The sequence below is a fragment of the Paralichthys olivaceus genome, chromosome 4, assembly GCF_024713975.1.
Source record: "Paralichthys olivaceus isolate ysfri-2021 chromosome 4, ASM2471397v2, whole genome shotgun sequence".
NCBI classification, from domain to species: domain Eukaryota; kingdom Metazoa; phylum Chordata; class Actinopteri; order Pleuronectiformes; family Paralichthyidae; genus Paralichthys; species Paralichthys olivaceus.
The window spans coordinates 7,676,865-7,698,110 of NC_091096.1; the positions used below are offsets into that span (position 1 = coordinate 7,676,865).

General features: G+C 42.0%; 1 protein-coding gene and 1 long non-coding RNA gene across 2 annotated transcripts; one reads left to right on the forward strand and one right to left on the reverse strand.

The window, feature by feature from the left end:
* Nucleotides 1-206: 206 nt before the first annotated feature.
* On the forward strand, nt 207-21,185 carry loxhd1b (lipoxygenase homology PLAT domains 1b). The gene is made up of 42 exons (XM_069523514.1): nt 207-886; nt 2,313-2,427; nt 2,819-2,899; nt 3,078-3,262; nt 3,423-3,521; nt 3,620-3,768; nt 4,621-4,744; nt 5,107-5,216; nt 5,460-5,600; nt 5,685-5,820; nt 5,977-6,137; nt 6,230-6,316; nt 6,565-6,700; nt 6,779-6,933; nt 7,392-7,552; nt 7,648-7,724; nt 7,799-7,995; nt 8,106-8,298; nt 8,523-8,683; nt 8,795-9,116; nt 9,569-9,720; nt 10,942-11,075; nt 11,167-11,312; nt 11,468-11,572; nt 11,678-11,806; nt 11,882-12,046; nt 12,871-13,052; nt 13,133-13,249; nt 13,430-13,592; nt 14,647-14,801; nt 14,888-15,097; nt 15,709-15,835; nt 16,484-16,692; nt 16,897-17,082; nt 17,190-17,317; nt 18,187-18,304; nt 18,598-18,775; nt 19,023-19,208; nt 19,479-19,649; nt 19,784-19,916; nt 20,185-20,340; nt 20,416-21,185. The coding sequence occupies exons 1-42, from the start codon at nt 244-246 to the stop codon at nt 20,894-20,896; spliced, it is 7,164 nt and encodes a 2,387-aa protein (XP_069379615.1). The 5' UTR covers nt 207-243; the 3' UTR covers nt 20,897-21,185.
* On the reverse strand, nt 13,345-17,279 carry LOC138407467 (uncharacterized). The gene is made up of 3 exons (XR_011240870.1): nt 17,159-17,279; nt 16,503-16,663; nt 13,345-15,046 (listed from the first exon to the last, which is right to left on the reverse strand). It is a non-coding gene; the product is annotated as an uncharacterized lncRNA (long non-coding RNA).
* Nucleotides 21,186-21,246: the final 61 nt, after the last annotated feature.

Consider the following 21,246-nt stretch of genomic DNA (forward strand, 5'->3'; position numbering starts at 1 on the left):
CTGTGGTCAGGTGACAAGAGGGACATTGACATTTTTAATTAGGTCAGAGCATCTGTTGCTGTAGTGAGGTGAGGACAACCAGCACAGAGGGTTACCCCCTGGCTGCCTGTCAAACTTCAGCCTGTGAGTTCTGACTAGGACCTGTGCTGCCAGAGGGTCACTCCAGTCACGGGTCAGTTTAATCAAGTTTCACCGGAACACGCGGGAATCGGTTACAGTTACAAGGTAGTAAATAAATTAAAGATGCCTACAAAAAAGAAAAAAACAACCCAGAGAGCAGAGGAGGATGACGAGGACTCGGGGGATCAGGAACTAAAGCCCAAGAAGAAAAGCAAGCAGCAGAAGAAGAAGCAGCTGAAAAACAGTGATGAGGAAGGATCTAATTCTGACACATCAGGCCCTGATGTAAGGAGCACCAAGAAGAAGGGAAGAGAAAAAGAAAAGGTCAAGAAGAAGAAGAAGAACACCAGAGAGGAGGGTGGGGATGAGTTGAGCAGTGAGTCGCAGGACACAGATGATGAAGACAACAATAATGACTCCAAGGGTAAAAAGAGAGGAGGAAAACTCCCCGATGTGATTGAGACCACCAAGAAAGGCTCAAAGAAGTCCTTGGTCCAAGACAAGATGGGCGGCAAGGACAAAAAATCCAAAAAGAACACAGAGAAAGAGGAAGAGCCGGCAGCTGGGGATGAAGAGGAGGGGAAAAAGAAAAAGAAAGAAAAGAAGAAGAAGGGTTCAGTGGCTGGGGACAGCGATGAGGACATCAAAAAGACAAAGGGAAAGAAGAAGAAGGTTGAGAACTATGTCGAGATCTATGAGAATGAGCTCCGGAACTACGAGCCAGAACAAGTGGAGAACTACGAGGATGAGTATCACAAAAAGAAAGGTAATCCAAAAGTGATGTGACAATTAAAACCCACGTTTAGTTGGAGGAGAGACATCTGACACCAGGCGGAGGAGTGACTCCTTAATTGCAGATATATGATTCTGAGTGACTCCACTTGTGATGTGCTAATGCTTTTGTTGGATGTTCATGGTAACATTACACTGAGTGAAGAGGTGTCCATGTATTACCAGTAACCTACAGCTATATGACACCTGTCACTCCTGACCTTTACACAGGCGGGTTACACGTAGGAGCGTCATAGTCGTCTTAAAATTTAAAATGTAAAAAGCCTAATTTAAAGACTGCCTATAATAATCCTCTCAAATCCTTCATTAAAGTTGGATAATGGCTAAACATATTTTACAATTTTCTAAATGTAGTTAAACTTTAAACAAACACTTACTTCTTAATTTGTACTAAATCAATTTAAGTCAGTTATCATCTTTAAAAGAAGAGAAAATACATTGGTTTTAATAAATATAATAATAAGGCTCCACTTTGAGTAGAATTTGTCTTTTAATGGTTTAGTTTATTTTATTTTATTAAATTGCCTTTTCATATCAGCCATCATCAATAATCTGCAATAACTACATGAAAAACATTATTTCTACTTCCTCCAAACCGTGAATAAATTAAAAAAGTTTTTAGTTGTCTGATGAGACTGATTTTCTGCCGTAATGAGCTTTTCATTGTTAGCAGCGTTTAGGGATCAAGCTGTGAAACTCTAGGATTAAGAACAAAAGACATTCTTTCTGAAGTGATAAAGTTAGTTTCATTGTGACACTAAACTTCTGTTACATTTGTTTTTCAGTCAAAAAAAGCTGTGACAGATTGACTGACGGATTGTATTCAACGTCACTGACTCTGACTCTTTGCTGCACGTGCTCATATTGCGGTGCAACAAATGCAGACCCCAAAGATTCAGCAGAGCTCGAATGCAACATTAGCGTCGACAGAGTGTGAAGAAAAAGAAAACATCTCTCATTTAGACTTTAGTGTTAAAGCATTATTGCAGTGTGGTTATTCCTACAGCCACTGGTAAAGCAAAATGACACAACTCAAACCCAGAAAGAGGTTACTGCTCCTGTGTAGGGAAAGTGGGGGGGTCCTTTTCCATGTCTTTGTCCAAGGGTCCTGTGTCTCCGTCCATGAGTCACACGACATTGCCAACTATTTTAAAGATTCTCCAAATCCACAATTCGATTTCAGACCTTGATTTTTGAGTCACGGTTCAGATCATATTATTAATTTAAAGCAAATTAAACAATCAAACTCTACGGCATTGAGAATGATCAGAGCTGTGAAATGAAGGGTCAGGTTTGTGAGAGCACAACAGTTTCAGCCTCAGTTTCAGAACATTACACCCCTGTTTACTCCTGTACCTCACCATCCTGCTCCTGTGTGAATTATGTCATTAACCCTCTAGTGTACGAGGTGGTGACCATCACAGGAGATGAGAGAGGAGCCGGCACCGACGCCAACGTGTTTGTCACTCTGTTCGGAGAATATGGCATCACTCCTAAAGTCCACCTGGCCAGCAAGTAAGTCATCACACTCATTGGATTTGTTCAGATAAAAAGCAAAGTTTTGATTAAGACTTCACATTTGATTGAGCAGGTTCTTGTGCTTGAATTAAAAACATCTGTGTTCTTTTCTTTCTTCCCTTCAACAGCACAGAGAAGAGGTATTTATTTCATCATGCAGAGACACTATGATTTAGTGTGAAATTTGAAATGCAGTGATTTGCTGCATGATTTTATTGATGTTTTATTGTGCATGTGGAGTGAATGTTTAATATTTTCTTCTTTTCCCACCTGACACTTTCCTGGTGGGTTTTTTTGTGTTTACTATGTGATTAAGAGTTTGATGATTGAAAAGATGATGATGAAATTCAGGTTGGCTCCTGAACAGTTTCCTATTTCATGATTTCAGGAGTCGCACAGCCTTCGAAAGGGCCAAAACAGATGTGTTCAGAATCAGAACGCACAATATTGGATCTTTGAAAAAGATAAGGTACGCTGGACTCAAACATTTCATCCCTGATCCATTTTTATTCAGTGTAGCATATAGGTCCGGTATTAATAGCTTCTGGGATCTGGATCAATTTCAGGGACAGTCTGTTTCCTCCTGATTTAATATGAAAAGAAGAATGTGGGTATTTTATTGAGGTGTTACACATCTTTTGCTCCAGGATAGAGCACGACAACACTGGGCTGAGCGCCAGCTGGTTCCTGGACAGAGTGGTGGTGACGGATGTGATCAGGCCTCACTTGAGGTTTTACTTTGCTTGTAACAACTGGCTGAGTAAGACAGAGGGGGACGGCCTTTACGTCAGAGACCTGCTGGGCAGCATGGACCCCATGGACATGCCCAAATGTACGTGTACACATAAGCCAGTGAACATACATCATCCCCATTGCCTCAGTGACTCAAGATTCTTTATATTTGTATCTACACGGTGGTTGCATGTGATCGATTTACTGTTTTGAAGTAATGCGGAAATGTAGTTATTTTGTTTGTCCTCTTAATTTTCTAGATAATAAATACATAGTGAGCGTTTTCACTGCAGACGTGAAAGGCAGTGGAACAGATGCAGACGTCTTCATCAATATCTTTGGGGAGTTTGGAGACACGGGTAAATAACCGAGCAGCAGGTTTTCACATGTGGTTTAAAAAGTCAACTGTTTCTCGAAGACTTTATCTGATGACTTTAACAATTTGTTTCTATTCAAGGGGAGAGACGACTTGACAACGACAAAAATAACTTTGAAAAAGGCACCGAGGACAAGTTCACCATCGATGCACCAAACCTGGGCAAAGTGAGGAAGATCACCATCGGCCATAATAACAAAGGCTCTTCAGCGGGTTGGTTTGTGGACAAGGTAAAACAAATATAAAACAGATGGCTCTCAACCAATCAGTAATCAAGACAGACGAATAAAGAATAACATTGTGAGCACATTAAGGGTTTTTAGTGAATGATCATGAAACAAATCCTCCGTCATAGAGTCTGTCTGTCCCTCACTCTGCTCAGCTCTGTCTCTACAAAGGTACTTAAGACAAGCCTCTTATTTCCTCTCAGTCCCCTCATCTGCAACTCATGTCCCTGCTCTGCAACACATACAATGTGTATAACTAAGAGATGACAGACATGTACACACACACACACACACACACACACACACACACACATGTCGTCATTCTACCCTTTGTGTAAAGAGAAACCGTGCCCCATTAAAGGATTAGCTTACACCAAACAGAAGAGGCGATAGATTTGCTGCAGCAGAGACTGACACCAAAGATCAGTGACAACCAAAGTAATCATAAGATAACAATGAACTTTTCAATGCTTGTGCGGTTTATGCTGCTGTCTAACATTGATGATGACATATTCATGAGTAAAATTTGAGTTTTAATATAAGTTGCAAACATTCTTACTTCGGTTCACTTGCAGGAAATATCTGTAAATTAATCTTTATTGTTCATAAATTCATCATCTGCCAATTTACTATTATTTATTTAATTTAGCTAGTATTTAGAAAAGGTACTAGAACAGACTAGTAATCTATTTTAATACCTAGTAGTTGTAATATCTATTTGTATTTTTGCAACCAACTTCATCTCATACAACACCAACTTTACTTGTAACTTTTCATAACTGTATTTACTACAGATTTTAATTATATGTTGGCTGTGATCATGTGATTATCTTGTTCTTTTTAAAATTCTTCCAGGTGGTAGTGGACGATATGGGAAACAAAATAGTTTACGAGTTTCCTGTTAATCGTTGGTTTGCCATCGACGAGGATGACGGGAAGATCCAGAGGGATGTTTTAGTCGGGGGGAGCCAGCCCACAGGTGAGGTTGAGATTTGGAAGAAATGTCTTTTATGAGCCTTAAATAAAATGCAGCTTCCTTACATTTCATCTTTCATCAGTTGAATGCAAATATGGCAATGATCAAAATTATTTCAATGTTGCTTCCTCTGAATGATTTGCCTCATTTAGATTTTGACTTTTAACATCAAGATGGCTCTAAAAAGACGACTGTTTTCTTTCCAGTTTGATGAAAAGCCTGCAGTGTGATCATTAATTCTCCTGTAAGGATATCGATGTTTAGATCTGACTGACTGACTCCTGCTCAGGGAGTATTGGTGCCATGAACCATAATGACCTGCTGGCAGAGCCTGTGATAGCCTGACATGTAACTGTACCCGCCAGGTATTGTGTACAACGTCCAGATTGTGACAGGAAACATCCGAGGTGCTGGGACCAACTCCAAGATCCATATCATGATGCACGGATCCAAAGGCCTGAAGAACAGTGGCAGGGTAATGACAGGATACTGTAGATTAGAAACTTGAACTTTACTTTACAGAGCAATGGAGCAACTGAGTGGATAAAAAAATAATAAGTAACAATAAGTGTTTTAAGCTTCACAACAGTACAACAACAAGAATGGAATTGAAGTAAATTAAAACAATACTAAAGTGAAAGGCTGATGATCTCGGCCTCCACCACCCCCACTCTGAGCACTTTTCTCTCGGTGATCTGATGTGGTTTATTTCATCCAGGTGTTTTTGGCGGGAGGGAAGTTCGAGCGGGGCCTGACGGACATCTTTAATGTGGAGATCGCTGCACTCCTCAGTCCCCTCAGCAGAGTCACCATCGGACATGACAACGGTGGAGTCAGTTCTGGGTGGTACTGCGAGAAGGTACAGTGAACACACACACACGTACTGTACATGTGAACACTCTGGTGTGTGAATTGATAATCAATGTTTGTTTTTTCTTCACAGGTGGTGGTGTATTGTCCTTTCACAGGGATCGAGCAGACGTTCCCCTGCAGTAAATGGCTGGATGAGAAGGAGGGAGACGGGCTGATTGAGAGAGAGCTCTATGAGATGGTCTCGCTCAGGCAGAAGAGACAGAAAAGTAAGTTAACGTCAATAATTATGGTCAGACAAGAAATCGTCTCATTTTCTCTTTTTCCTTAAAAAAAGGAGACAAAAACAGAGTTTAAACAAAAATGTACCAAACCATGACATTACTGCTGAATCCAAGATCCTGATTTGACCTGGTTCTCCTCAGAGCACCCCTGGTCCTTGTGGATCTGGACGTCGGATCTTTCCGGTGCAGGGACAGACGCAGACATCTCTTTCCAGGTGTATGGACAGAAGGGCAAGTCAGACGAGATCAGGCTGGACAATAAAACTGACAATTTTGAACAGGGACAGGTGGACAGGTTTATGGTAAGAGGCCTTCCCTCACACATATTATCATCAACTTTGTCGGATAAGGACACTGTGTAGAAAACTGCTTTTATCTTAATGTGAATTTGCAGGTGGAGCTGCCGGATTTGGCAAAATTGACCAAATTCCGTATCTGGCACGAGAAGAGAAATCCTTTTGCAGGATGGCATCTCAGCAAGGTGAAGAAACCTCTTATCTAATATTAGTATATATTTATATATTATATCAGATATCTTGATTCCATTTTTGACATCAGCAATAGTTTCTTTATGAATCTTAAAGATCCTTGTGGGATCATTCGGCAGTTAAGCATCCTCCAACAGTTCTGGATTCCAGACAATATTTAAACACTCAAACTTAATGACAATCCAGACACAACCTCACATATCAACTCCAACAGACTTTTCCATTGTGTTTTTCCTGATAGGCGACTCTGATGAAGACATTAACAAAGGAAAAGTACACGTTTCCCTGTGAGCGTTGGCTGGACACCAATGAGGACGACAATGAGGTTGTGAGGGAGCTTCCTGCCACCGGAGACCTGATCGCCGAGCCGCTGCCCTGTATGAACACAACCAAGAATCTGCTCACGCAGACACATAGAATGAAACTTTGTTGATCAATGTTGTTCTTTTCTGCAGTGATAAAATACAGAGTGACTGTTTGCACGGGGACGGTCGGCGGCAGCGGCACGGATGCATCTGTGTTTCTCAATCTGATCGGAGACCACGGAGACACCGGAGATCGTCAGCTGGTCAACTGCAAAAACAACATCAACAAGTTTGAGAAAGGAAACGTGGGTACACGCAGTGCATCAGTGTTAGACATTGAGAAAAATCACAAGATCAAAATCACTAATCAGCATGAGTTCAATTAACCCAATTAGCTGCAGTGATGATGCCGATTAAGAAACGTATATGAATCTCCACTCTCTAATTTTAATCGAAAATGTTTTGTTTTTATAAAATGCTCATGGGAATTCTACAACTTATCTGCAGAACAAATACTGAAAACACACACTGAATGAGAAAAGCATTTTAGAAGAGCTCATATATCCGCCAAGGCTCAACACTCCCCTTAAATTCAGTCAAGCAGCATTTTTTTGATTAAGATCCATGAATTATTCTGTAGGAAAATTGTGACAATGTCGGAAAACGCCCTTTCTTGCAATGTTAAAGAAAGTCCTGGATTTACTCTGGATCCACATCTGTCATAAAAGATGTAACTTTACATTAAGTTTTTTTTGTTTTCTAGTTGGATGAGTTCATCGTTGAGGCAGTGGCCATTGGGCAGATCCGCAGGGTGAGGATTGGACATGATGGGAAAGGTGGAGGCTGCGGCTGGTTCCTTGACAAAGTGATTGTAAGAGAGGAGGGACAGGCTGAGGCCCAAGCCGTAGAGTTCCCCTGCAACAGGTGCAACCTTCACAGTGTCAAATAATAATTAGAAAAAATAATAGTAATAAAATAATAGTAAAGATGAGAGTTTGATTACTGAATAATTTTTGCAGGTGGCTGGATCGCAATGAGGATGACGGACAGATTGTTAGGGAGTTGGTGCCATTCTCAGATGGACAGCGTCTTTACAGTATGTCCCCTTTTACTTTAACATTTATATTTAAACCCTGAACATGGAGCTGACTGTATATCTGTGTGTGTCAGACATTGACTATCAAATCGCAGTGAAGACAGGAAGTATCCCCGGAAGCAGCTCAGACTCCAACGTGTTCGTCAAGCTCTACGGAGAGAAAGGTGACACCAGTAAGATGATGCTGGTGGTCTCCGCCAACAACCTGGGGAACTACTTTGAGACGGGCCGCATTGACATCTTCACCGTGGAGACCTTCGATATTGGACAGGTGACTGAGAGAAGTTTTAGAATCAAATATTAAAGGGGAACAGTTGAAGATTTTGAATGAATGTTTATCCATGAACTTTGAATAGCATCATCCATTTATTCCTTTTCCAGATCAGCCGTCTGATGATCGGCCACACCAATGAAGGAATGCGCGCCGGCTGGTTCTTGGACAGTGTTCAGATCATGGTTCCGGTCCACGGACGACAGTACATGTTCCCCAGTCACCGCTGGCTGAGCAAGGATGAGGCCGACGGCAAGACAGAGGTGGAGATTTACCCGAGTGAGATCCTGGAGATGGAGCAATGTAGGTCACACTTTCTTACACTAGAATAAGAAACGATTGTGTTATTTTAATCAACATATAAAATGTGAGTATCATTTCAATATCTGTCATATTTGTCAAAGCAATATTGTCAGATTTTGTGCTGTTACTCTTATTTTATCGGGTCCGAAGTGTAAATGTACTCTAAGCATATGAGCCAGAACCAAAACTGATTTGTGTGTACTTTGACAATTTGTATTTTCCAGTGATAAACTATGAGGTAACAGTAGTGTCTGGAGATGTGATGTTTGCCGGCACCAACGCCAGAGTTTACATCCAGATCTATGGAGACAAAGGAAAGACAGAGGTCATCAGGCTCGAGAGCAGGTCCAATAACTTTGAGCGGAACACCACAGAAATATTCAAGGTATGGAAGCTTGGATTTAAAACTTTTAGTGGAAATGCATCTCAAATGCCAAAGTACAAAGTTATTGTCCAGATGTGTGTTTGAGATGAAATATCACACATTGTTCTCCAGATTAATGGAAAAGATGTGGGGAAAATCTTCAAGATACGCATCGGTCACGATGGCTCTGGGATCGGATCCGGCTGGTTCCTGGAGTCAGTGGACGTCAAACATTTAATCATGGCCTTGGTGCCCAAAGAGAAGAAAAAGGAGGACAAGAAAAAGAAGAAGAAAAAGAAGAAAGATGAGGATGATGAGGATGAGGATGGAGGAGAGGAGATGCAGGAAGTGGTGCTCACGTATCACTTCCCATGTTCTCGCTGGCTGGCCGGGGGAGAGGAGGATGGTGAGCTGGTGGTGGAGCTACCGCCCGAGGAGGCCGAGGAGCTGGAAGGTACAAAATAAAAACAATCAAGTGAGATGTTGGAGAGCAGAGTCGATCATCAGAGCACACGGCAGATATTTGTGTGTATACATGCAAGCATGTTCTCTTAAATACTGATTATTTCAAATGATTGATAAGATCAAATCTTAAGGATTAATTAAAAATGTAATCAAAAGATGATTAACCAGATCAGATTTTAGAACCATGAATATCGAGTACTGAATTAATTTAAGTTTTTCACTAAATAAACAAGGCACACACATCATTTTTATTCTGTTTCATAAGAACATTCCATTCTGGTCGTTATTCTTTCCAGTCACATATCACATATCTGCATCTGTTACTCAGTGCTGATGTTGCGGACATGCATGGTTTTGATTTGACATAGTTTCCTGACCGACATGCAGCATGTGGCAGGTTAAAGAGGTGTTAGTAATTTCATCCCTTGTGTTGTCTGACAGTCAACACCTATGAAGTGTGCGTCTTCACTGGTGACATGCTGGGAGCTGGGACTGACGCCAACGTCTTCATTAATATTTATGGAGAAAATGGAGACACCGGAGAGCGCTATCTCAAGAACTCTGACAACCTCAACAAATTTGAGCGCGGGCAGGTATGACGTTTTAAATCAACTGAAAATAAAATGAAGGTATTGAATTATTTAGATTTGTTAAAAACCTGCAGGGAAGGTAAATCATTTAAATTACATATTATATTGTTTCTCAGCTGACAACAGTAGGAATGTTTAATTGGATTTCAAATTTTACACAACATGCATTTTTTACTGGGGCTGCACAGTTCTATCCACATTCCTGGAGGGGTGTCGTGCTGGAAATGAACCAGTTAGTCAAAGACTCAGGCACTTCCACCGTGGTGTGGGTGGAGGTGTATTCTGGGAGGATTACAAGCTCCCCTGCAGGCGAGTCAGCTGTGACGGAGAGCAGCTCCGAGGCCTCCTCTGTGTCATTGAACCTGCCCTACTTTTACTCATTACTTAATCCTGATCGGTGAATTATTCATGTCTGCATCACACCTGCTTCTGTCGGAACAAAAAACTCATATTCACAGACAAGTAGGTTTATTTTTCTCACACGGATTAAAAGCCACAAAAGCGTCTTGTCAGTCAGTGACAGGAATGTTTGTTTAGGATGAGAAACAACTACACGTGCTGTATTTATTTCAGACAGAAATAAGTAACTAATACAAATTCTGATGAGGACAATAACTTAAAGAACTTTGAGAAAGATTAAAGGTTCATTCTTCACATTGGAGACAAAAAACTCCTCCTCATCTGCTTCGGAAACATGAGTCTGTATTACCTAACGGTGGATGCTTTACATCCCCCGGTTTGATTTGGTATTTCAATGGTAGAATGTACTTTAACTCAGTTACTTTACCACTGTAAACCATATTTATACTTTCAAGCTGATGATAACTTATAACTTACTACTGCATCTCTCAGATCAATATTGTACTTTTTACACTATAGGTACCAGTTACTTTGCAGATCCTGAATAGTCATATAAACACACACTGAGTCTCCACTTTATTAGGTACACCTTTACAGTCTAACGTCATTCAATACAAGGACTTTAATTCTTCTGTTTTTGTCAGTGCCAGAGGTTCCAATTTATTTATGTTTTAACAGTGATGTCATAGTTACAGTTGTATTGAACATCCTGTCGTTGATCTTGATAATAACATATAATCAAATGTACTTTTTTTTCAAAGGATCAGACATTTAAACTCACCATCATTTCCACTTTATCAAATGAAACTCTTAGAGATTGGTTGTCGGTAACAGAACAGTGACCGTGGCTGCCATATTTCGCAGGAGGACGTTTTCACAGTGGCGGCCATTGATCTGGGTCCTCTGAAGAAGCTGCGGATTCGCCATGACAACACCCAGTCTTACTCCTCTTGGTACCTGGATCGTGTCGAGATTGTGGACACAAAGGAGGACACGACGTAGGTGAAACCGGCAAACAGCTGGACGTGATGTAAAAGCATGTGGCCTCTGAGTTAAGGTGCTGATCAGTGAAGTTTCTTGTGTCCGCAGGTATTATTTCCCTTGTAACCGCTGGCTTGCAGTGGATGAGGACGATGGGCAGATAGCGAGGGAGCTGGTGCCAGTGGACGAGGCCTTCATGAGGCAGGATGAGGATGAGGAGGGGACCGCCGCCACGCTGGGCCTGGAGCAGAAATGTAAAACACTTTCACTTTGTTCATGTTTTAGTAGAGGGAGATCAAAGGGTTCATGAATTTATGTAAGTGGTGGTGGTGAAAGATTCAGGTGCAGACGACAGCATTTCTGAAGATGAAAAGGACGATTATACTGACCTGTTAAATTCATCTTACAGCCATGTCTACCACATACACCATTAAAGTAAAAACCGGAGAAAAGAAGTACGCTGGAACCGATGCCAACGTCTATGCCATCCTCTTTGGAGAAAATGATGACACCGGTGAGATGCTGCGCCTCACCAACATCCTGGCGTCGTTGTGGTAACCTCATGCTGCATGTTACTGGCCAAGCAATCTGAGTTGAATGTTTTCATTGTCATTCACAGGGATCGTCAACTTAAAGGCTTGTAAAACCTACAAGAACAAGTTTGAAAAGGGGATGATCAACGAGTTCACCGTGGAGGCAGTGGACTTGGGCGATCTGGAGAAGCTTCGCATCGGACACAACAACTCAGGTGGGGAAAGAAAAGGCTCCACAGACCAGCAATTATAGTACAGTACATGAAACTGAATAACGGTCCAATTGTCAGGGGGTTCTTCCGGCTGGTTCTTGGACTGGGTCGAGATCGACGCAGCCTCGCAGGGTCAAAGACTACGCTTCCCATGTGGCCGCTGGTTGGATAAGGGCGAGGATGATGGGGCGGTGGTGAGGGATCTGTATCCCGCTGAGCTGCAGACTGAGCTCTACATGCCGTGTAAGTGAACAGCCTCAGGTCCATTAGTGAAAGCAGCAATGCACCGACGGAGAAACGTTCCTGTTAAAGTGCTTCATGTTAATTTTACTCAGCTGAAAGCGTTGAAGCATGAGCAGTAAAATGTAGTGAAAGTGGTGGACGTGAAGAAGGATGCTTGTCACAGCACTGAGTCTTTATTACTGTGTGTAAGTGTTATAGTGTCGCTGTGGATCCTTTTAAACTGCACAACTGTTATAGCACTCTTTGCCTCTTCACACATAAAACTGACCACATTACACAAAAACATAGCAGCCAAAGATACAGTCATGCTGGCGAGTATATTTTCTCTCTAGAAAAAACAGGGTGAGCAGGAGCCAATCCCAGCTTGCGTTGGGCGAGAGGCGGGGTACAACCTGAACAGGTCACTAGTACATCGCAGGTCTTACATACAGAGACAAACAAAAATGCATATTTACATCATACTGTTATAAAATACTTCTCTCTGATTTACAAAATGTGAATACCTTGAGTGGAAATACCAAAATGTAAAAGTCCAGAATATGATACTAAAGTTTTGTCAAAATACCCAAAATATGATATGCTGAATATTTTATCATCTTGATCACATGAGATATTAACGTGCACACACATTTTTTTCTTGCACTTATAAGATATTATGTTTTGTGCACAATGTTTAATAAAAAAATGTTTTATGGTCTTGGGCTCTGTAAAGTGCCAAAACTATTATGAAGTTCTTTAGCTTGTGACTTTTCCCCTTTCTAAGACTAAGCATGTGAAAAGATGTATTGAACTGTCCCTCTTGCCTGTTTCCCTCTGATTTTCAGTTGTGCCCTATGAGATCAAGATCTTCACCAGCGATGTGTTTGGTGCGGGAACAGACGCTGATGTGTTTATAGCGTTGTATGGACGTAAAGGAGTGAGCACACAGCAGAAACCCCTGTGTGTCAACAAGAGAGAGAGACGTCTGTACTTTGAGAGGGGAGCTGAGGACATGTTCATCGTAGAGGTGAGTGTGCAGATTTTGGATTCTTACGCCCCTGTAGACTGCGGCTGCAGCTCTGCAAACACTGTGATGTCTTCTCCCAGTTGGAGGATGTTGGTGATGTTATAGAGAAGATCAGGATCGGACACGACAACAAGGGCACCAACCCGGGATGGCACCTGGACAGAGTGGAGATCAGACGACAGCTCAGGAAAGGAAAGGTGGGGGAAACATTTGAGATTACATCTGTGTCAATAAGTGCATCATTTAGAGTTTCTTTATCTTTGCCCTCATTAGAAGATGAATAATGTAACACCGTCTGGCTCGCACATCAGACACGTTAGACAGACACAGCTGCATGGGCCCAGTTTGGGGATGTATATGTCTGTGTTTAACCACAGGGTTCAGAGACGACCATTTTCCCATGTGAGTGCTGGCTGGCCAAATCTGAAGATGACGGGGAGACGGTGAGGGAGCTGGTCCCCTCAGACATCATCACACAGAAGCTCCTCAGGGATGGGACGCTGAAAACCACAGAGACGGAGGTGGAGGACGCTCTGGAAAGTAGGTTTACTCTCATTTCAGTGCTGGCAAACAAGTAAAAAACAAGGTTACAAACAAACAGGTGAATAAACAGACAGGACAAGCAGGAACAAACAGCAGGAAACAATATGCAGGCTCCTAGTGAACAAGGAAACACAAGCAAAGGATATTCATGGGAAAAGGAATCCTGCACAGATGAGCTCATGAAGGGGAACACTCTCAATGGAAAACATCATGAAGTCAAGTAAAGAAGGAGAATTCAGAAGGAGCAGAAAATCTTAATAGATTTACGAAGTGTTCGTGTGGTGTCGGAATAATCTAAAAAAATAATTTGGTTAACACCAATTTAAGTCTTAAAATTCTCATAAACCAAGGAACATAATTTTACAATCAGCTATAAACAGTAACTAATGTAAATTACTTGTCAAAAAAACTTTTTTTTACAGCCTCCATGTATTTTTCATTAGTTTTCTTTCAAACCAACTTTGTTTATTGTAGAACAATCATGGGAGGGTATCCATAAGTTAATATGTAATAAAACCTCTGTTCTCTTTTTATTTATGGTCTGCCCGTGTCCAACAACAACAGTGCGTTGCTGAAAATGCCGCTGTCGAAATGAATTGTGGGACGGCATTTTCTCCTTTCCTTTTAAGATGCACTAAAGCTCCTTTTCTGATCATTCAGAGAATTTAAACAGCTGGTATTATGGTTTGTTCCACTCAATTATAGGAACCTTCCTGTTAAAAAGACTATTTAAACACATCCACACACACACGAGGGGTGGCGGTAATGAGACACAACAGAGCAGGTAATCACAAAGGAAGGAAGGTTGGAAACAACCAACACACAAACAGACACAAGAGAGGTAATTAAATAATAAATGAAAAGAGCAGACTCTAGGAAACCATTTTGATTTATTTCATAGACAAAGCAATTCCTTGAATAATTTAAAAAATAAACAAGCATATGGTCACAGTCACAGCATGAACACAATTGCTCATCATTTACAACTCCGTGAGAAAACAAAGTGTAGCCTGAATACTTAGTTGATAATTGATTTGTTTTTCCACCACAGCTCACACGTACAACGTGTCAGTGCGGACAGGTGATACGCACGGAGCCGGGACTGATGCCAATGTTTTTCTCACCATCTACGGAGACCTGGGAGACACAGGAGAGCGCAAACTGGCCAAATCTGAGAGCAACAAGAACAAGTTTGAGAGAGGAGCGGTATGTGGGGAAATGTGTGATTGATTACGTCACATTTCTTTGAGCTCTCTTGAGGTTGAGCGTGTTACATCCTCTCTGCCCCTCAGGTGGACAAGTTCTCCATCGAAGCTGTGGATCTGGGGCAAGTGTTTAAGATTTGTATTCGCCACGACAACTCCATGATGGGGGCTGACTGGTACCTGGACCAGGTGGAGGTGCTGGATTTGGAAACAGAGGAGGTGTACATGTTCCTGTGTGAGCGCTGGCTGTCGACAAAGAGAGAGGACAAACACATTGAGAGGACCTTCTTCGTCAAGGTGGGGAGGGAAAGAAGCAAATGAACCGAACCAGTTGAATTACTTAATGTCCCTTTAAGCCCAAGTGTGGAAATAGTCAGACAGTGTGGGGAGAATTCACAGTGAGCAAGTCAGCATGTTAAAGAAGATAATTCACTCAATTGACATAATTATCTGCTCACCACTGTGCAGATGGAGGGGTGGGTGAAGTGTTTGAGCCCACAAATCACTTTTGGAGTTTCAGGGGTAAATAGCATTTCAGCCAAATTCAATACAACTGAAGTAAATGGTGAACGATTCTTCAAACGTGAAAAAACAAAAACATAATATGCCTCCATACTTCTGCTGTGGTGTCATCCAAGTTTCTCTAAGCCCCGGCATTCAAAACTACGTTATTTAAACCATGTCTTTAGCCTCATTGAACTGATTGAATCTATCTGTGCTGTAAGATTCTGAATCTTCTGCTGCTGGTTTGGGTCTGAGCACCGAGCAACACCTTCATTCATCTATCACAACACTTTGGCACAGATGCCATGTAAATGTGCTCTTTGTCTCTGATTTTCTATCAACTGCTGCTGCATTGAAACAAGTTCTGAAATGGTTGTTATTGTATTTGTATTTGTGTGGTGCAGGGGTATGAAGGTGAAAGAGGCACTGATCCAATTTCCAAGAAGTTGGCTCAGGCCAAACTTGGACTGGACAGAAATGCCAACAAGAAGAAAAAGAAGAAAAAGGTGGCTGTGGTGGAAGAGGGTCCAAGTAAGATCACAAAACTATTCTTCATGTTTTTCAAAGAGGAGACTAAGTCTCTGTAGATGATCTCCTGTTGATGCATTTTGTTCTCTCACAGCAAAGCCATGAAGGAATTCAAAAAGAATCCAAAAAGTACTGCACGCAAAACTTAAAAAGTAAAAGCGAAACCTTTTAGAGATCATTCAAAATGTTATAATTATAGCTGTGTCATCAGTTTGTGTATAATAACAGATGAACAGGTGAAGAAACTGTCAGCCATTGTGCAAAAGACAAGACAAGAAGCTTCATGCACTCTCACATCCACACAGTAATGGAGTTACAGGCAGCAACAGATTGAAAATGGAAAATGGCGTACTTGGCTCAGGATGAGAAACCGTCTGTAAACACTTTAACAGCTTACTAATTAAAGATTATAGCTTTAACTAAAAAAAAACAATTGTGGCGATGAAGGGGATAAAAAAGAAAACTAAATTGTTTCTTAATCAGAGGTTTAAAGAGCTTTCAAGACTTTACACGGCACAGACACAAGACTATGATTACATAGTGCTAATAAAGAGCCCTTGGAATATAATCTCCCTAAATGTTGATCAACTTTACTATTTAAAGTGAAATTTGAAAATGAAACATTTTGACAATGTCCTCTCTCTCTCCTAGTCATTCCCTATCACTTCACCTTGTCCACGGGGATAGACCGTGATGCCAGCACCACAGCCAGGGTCTATGTCATCATCATCGGCCCCGGCGAGACTGAGACAGAGCGACTGTGGCTGGACCTGCCTGAGGGAAAGACGTCCTTCACAGCTGGCACCATGGAGCACTTTGTGTCTTATGGAACTGACGTAGGAGAGATCAAGAGGGTGGAGGTGAGAATCTGGGACCGTCTCTGTTGCTCAATCTGCGAAGCCGTCTCCTCTCTGCTGCCTCCTCATGACGTTAAAGATTTAAATAAAGCCATTCTCACGCAGCATAATTAATTTCTTGCCTTCCGGTGCCAAAATCAAATGATGTATCAATTCCCACTTCTACCTTCCCCCTCTTTCTCTCTCCTCCCGCCATCTCCTCCTCAGCTCGGCCATAACGGCGTCACACCAGAGAGCTGCTGGTTGGTGAATGAGCTGTCGGTTGCCGTGCCAACCAAAGGTATCAAGTACATCTTTCCATGTAAGTGCTGGCTGGCTAAAGACCGGGGAGACGGTCTGACTGCCAGACTGTTCAACGTGTTGGACTCCAGCACCATCAACATTATCCGCAAAGTGAGTCAGACTGCGCCAGAAATATCACAGCGTGGAAAACCGTCGTTTTATCTGTTAAACACAGACTCTGTCTCACCTGTATCTGTGTTGTTTACTGGATATTGTAGGTTGTTTATTCAGCCACTGTGGTCACGGGTGACACTCAGTACGCAGGGACTGACACCAACATTTTCCTGACTGTGTTCGGAGCCAACGGGAGCACAGAGGAAATGCTGCTGCCCAAAAATGAGATCAGGTCCGTCCTCCTATGACCTCACAATCCCACAGATCACTTGTCAAGAAAGGAATCGTGAGACATTTTAAAGGGAACATGCTCACTTGATTTCTTCATGAGACCTAAATGACTAGACTTACACCTTTATATATGTGCTCTTATAATGAAGTTGCATCAAGCTGCACAAAGCAACAAGCCTGCAGACTAAATGAAACAAAATCAAGCCAACAACATTTCTAATGTTCACACATTCAAACATCATATCTTATTTGTTTAGCTCATTCAAAAACATAAGTGTGGAAACAAGAGTCATTTCTAACAGCCAAGAGAGTGTAAAAACTCTGTAAAAATGTTTAAATTTGTTTTTCTATGGATTAAACAAAGTGATATAATGTGTCAGTCAGTGACGTGCTGGTTAGTGGATTTTGTTGTGTTGAGACAGACTTGCTGCTTCCACTCATTTCCATCATAGACTGATTATGAAGATGGACGACAGGTCTCCACTTCCTCTTGTTCTGCAAAACTGAAGCCAAAATACCCAGGATGCAGGGGCTGCCATCTTGCGCTTTTGACATGAACTAGAGTCAGAGTCTGGGCAGTTCTGAGGTCTTAGTGATTTAAGTGCTTGACCAATCACGAGTCAGCCTCAGCTGTCAATCATGATGTTTAGCCCGTTTTCAACAAATAACTAATTCAAACCAAACTTAAGACAAGAACTACGTAAAATATATTCAATATATACAACATGAACTTTGACTTTTTCATTTGGTTCATGGTTTCCTCTCTTTAGGTCATAAGCTAAATGTCTGCTGTCTCTATAGCTACATAGTTATTTTGTTTTGCTTTTAAATGTGAGATGATATTTACAACAGTAAATTGTTCACATCTAGGTTTGAAAGAGGCCAAGAAGACACATTCAACCTGGAGATCGATGACATTGCTCCTCTGAAGAAGATCAGAGTTCGGATCGATGGCAGCGGGAGTCGCCCCGACTGGTTTCTTGACAGTGTAACAATGGCACTTGTGAAATTCCTTCAAAGATAATAGAATATTGTTGTGTAACAAAAGTCACAGACTTCTTAAAACTCTTAATTATGCGATTTGAAAAAATTGCAGTTGTCTGATTTCAATATAAAAAGGAGACATTTAAGACGGAACAGATAATTAAAGCTGAATTTAAAAAAAGCATCTTCATTATTTTGTCCAATTCAGTTGAATCAGAGGCAAAAATACGAATGTGATTATGATTGTTTAACACTTTTGGGCCACAAATACTTAAATGTCTCAACAAATGCTTTTAGATCCTGATGCGGAACCTGACCACAGAAGACGTGTATCTGTTTACCTACGAGAACTGGTTGTCAAAGACCAAAGGGCCAAAGAGGACGAAGGTGTGTGAGCTGGCAGCCGTGGTGGACGAGGAAGAGATGGTGGAGAAAACAACCTACATCATCCAAGTCCAGACCAGTGATGTCGGATGTGAGTCATCGGAGTTTAATATGTGTTATTAAATAATAGCATCAATGAGTCAATCGACAGAAAAAGGATTCCACAACTACTTGGTAAAGTGTGTTTATATCCAGTGTTAACAATATGTGAGGCCACAAGGTTTATTCGTTATTCGTATTTTACTAGTAGATTATTATACTGTGTCCAGGTCATGGTACCATTCATGCAGCTTTGTTCGGGCAGATCTAACACTGAGTAAATATCTCTGGTGTTTTAGGTGCCGGCACTGATGCCAACGTGTTTGTGATTGTGTTTGGCGAGTACGGCGACACCGGGATGCTGCCACTGAAGGAGAGCACCAACAGGAACAAGTTCGAGCGTAAAATGAAGGATGTGTTCAGATTCCCCGAAATTCTCAGTCTGGGCGAACTGTCCAAGGTCCGAGTGTGGCACGATAACAAAGGTGAGTAAAACCTGTTTTTTCATACGTTTACTTGAGCTCTGCCTTTTCCCTGTTTGTAAGGGGGAAAATGCATCTGTTCCCTGACATTAAAAGAATACTTTAGGAAATATAGTAAATCTTTCAGACTGTCTAACTCTGGATTTGGTTGCTGTGATGCACGGAGGGTGCACAGCGCGTTTTCGAAATTGTTGAAGGGTGAAAATTCAGATGATTGCTTTAATAAAACATTTTTGTGGAGAGGGTGAAGATTGTTGCTGCTTCTGTGAACAGGCCCTGCTCCTGGTTGGCACCTCGAGTACATTGATGTGAAAGACGAGGCCATGGACCAGACCTTCAGGTTCCCCTGCGACCGCTGGTTGGCTAAAAATGAAGATGACGGGCAGATTATGAGGGAGCTGGCCTGTGCCAACAACGACTCCATAGACCTCAGTGACAAAACCAGTGGGTAACAAGGGAAATCTGTGGGCTTAATTAAAAACTCTCTAATTGTCTGGGATTAATGAATTGCAGATAATTTCAAGCATTTGCCAGATGTGAAGCGATTACAGAGCGACCGTCTCTCTGCAATCCCACAGAATATGAAATTGCCACAACAACTGCAAACACAGACGATGCCTCCACCACAGAAAACGCCTGGATCGTGTTAGAAGGAAGAAAAGCTCGTTCCAAGGAGTTTGTTCTCGAGAATAAGAAAAAGAAGTTCTTATGGTAGGTCTTCAAAGGGAGTCTAGGTGCCTTGGCTCACGGTAAAACCCTGTTATGTCGCTTTACGTAATCTCCTCTCTTTCACATGTTTTGTTTTTCAACCTTCTTTTATCTTGTAGCTTCACTTTCTGTTCTCAGAGCCTCCACTCTCCGGAGAGCTAATCCCATGAGACGCACAAAAGAATGGTTCTCTGGCAGACCAGTGCATTTAACCAGTCACCGTTCAGGATCAAACTCTGCTTGTAGCTGAAACTTTTTTGCCCTTTCACAGCGGTGCCACCGACACATTTGAGTTCTCATCCAAGCACGTGGGGGAGATTGCCGGCATCTGCATCGGCCACATAACGAAAGAGGGTAAAAAGGTGAAGAGTGAAACTTTCTGGCACGTTATGGAGGTGGTGGTTACAGAAAAGGAGCTGGGGAACAAGTAAGTGGACATTTTGTTGCATTAAATATAACGTTGAAGGTGTTGATTTGACTCTAAGCTTTCCTTCCTGTTCAGATATTTCTTCCAATGTGACGCACAAATCCCCTTGGCGGCCAAAAAGGACAAGTTCCTGACTTTTGAGTGTTATAAGTCCATCGAGAGCTTCGCCAGCAAAGTCCGCAACCTGGTTCCCGTCAAGTATGAAATCATCGTCATTACAGGGGATGTTAAAGGAGCCGGCACGGACGCCAATGTCTTTATCACCGTCTATGGCGTCAACGGTGACTCAGGCAAGCGTCACCTGCGGCAGAAGTTCCGAAACCTTTTTGAACGAGGACGGACCGACCGCTTTGTTCTGGAGATGCTGGACCTTGGGGAGCTGCTGAGAGTCAGAGTGGAACACGACAACAGTCACTCAAACAGCAGCTGGTATTTGGAGTGTGTGGAGGTGACCAACACGGCCAACTCCGTCACAACCATCTTCCAGTGTGGGAAGTGGCTGGACCCTCACAAGGCCGACGGGCAGATTCACAGAGTGCTCTACCCCAGATATTAGCAGGACACGTGGGACGAAGAGTGGGCGAGCGTTTCCTTTAGAGAGAGCTTGTGGGGTTTTTCTATATGACATGTCAGATGAGCTTTGTGAGGAAAAAGAACAGACCTGAATGTTTCTCTTTTAAAGGATAACACAAGTGTTCTTTTTTAAGTTTGTGCCAACAGTTTAGTTCGCCCCCCCCCCCCAACCTCAGAAAAAGCCATCGACCATCTTTTCTTGTACGTCAAAAATAAACAGACCTGAATTGCCCTAAAGAGATTATCCAGCAAAATAAACATTTAGTTTTGTTCTTTCTTTGCTCTTTGTTTTGATGAGACTCATCTTATTGTTTATCACCTGACACCTACAGG

Coding starts and splice junctions, on each gene's coding strand:
- loxhd1b (XM_069523514.1), top strand. CDS start 244: ATGCCTACAAAAAAGAAAAAAACAACCCAGAGAGCAGAGGAGGATGAC. Junction 11,313..11,467: donor GCTGGGCCTGGAGCAGAAAT/GTAAAACACTTT, acceptor TTCATCTTACAG/CCATGTCTACCACATACACC. Junction 12,047..12,870: donor GACTGAGCTCTACATGCCGT/GTAAGTGAACAG, acceptor TCTGATTTTCAG/TTGTGCCCTATGAGATCAAG.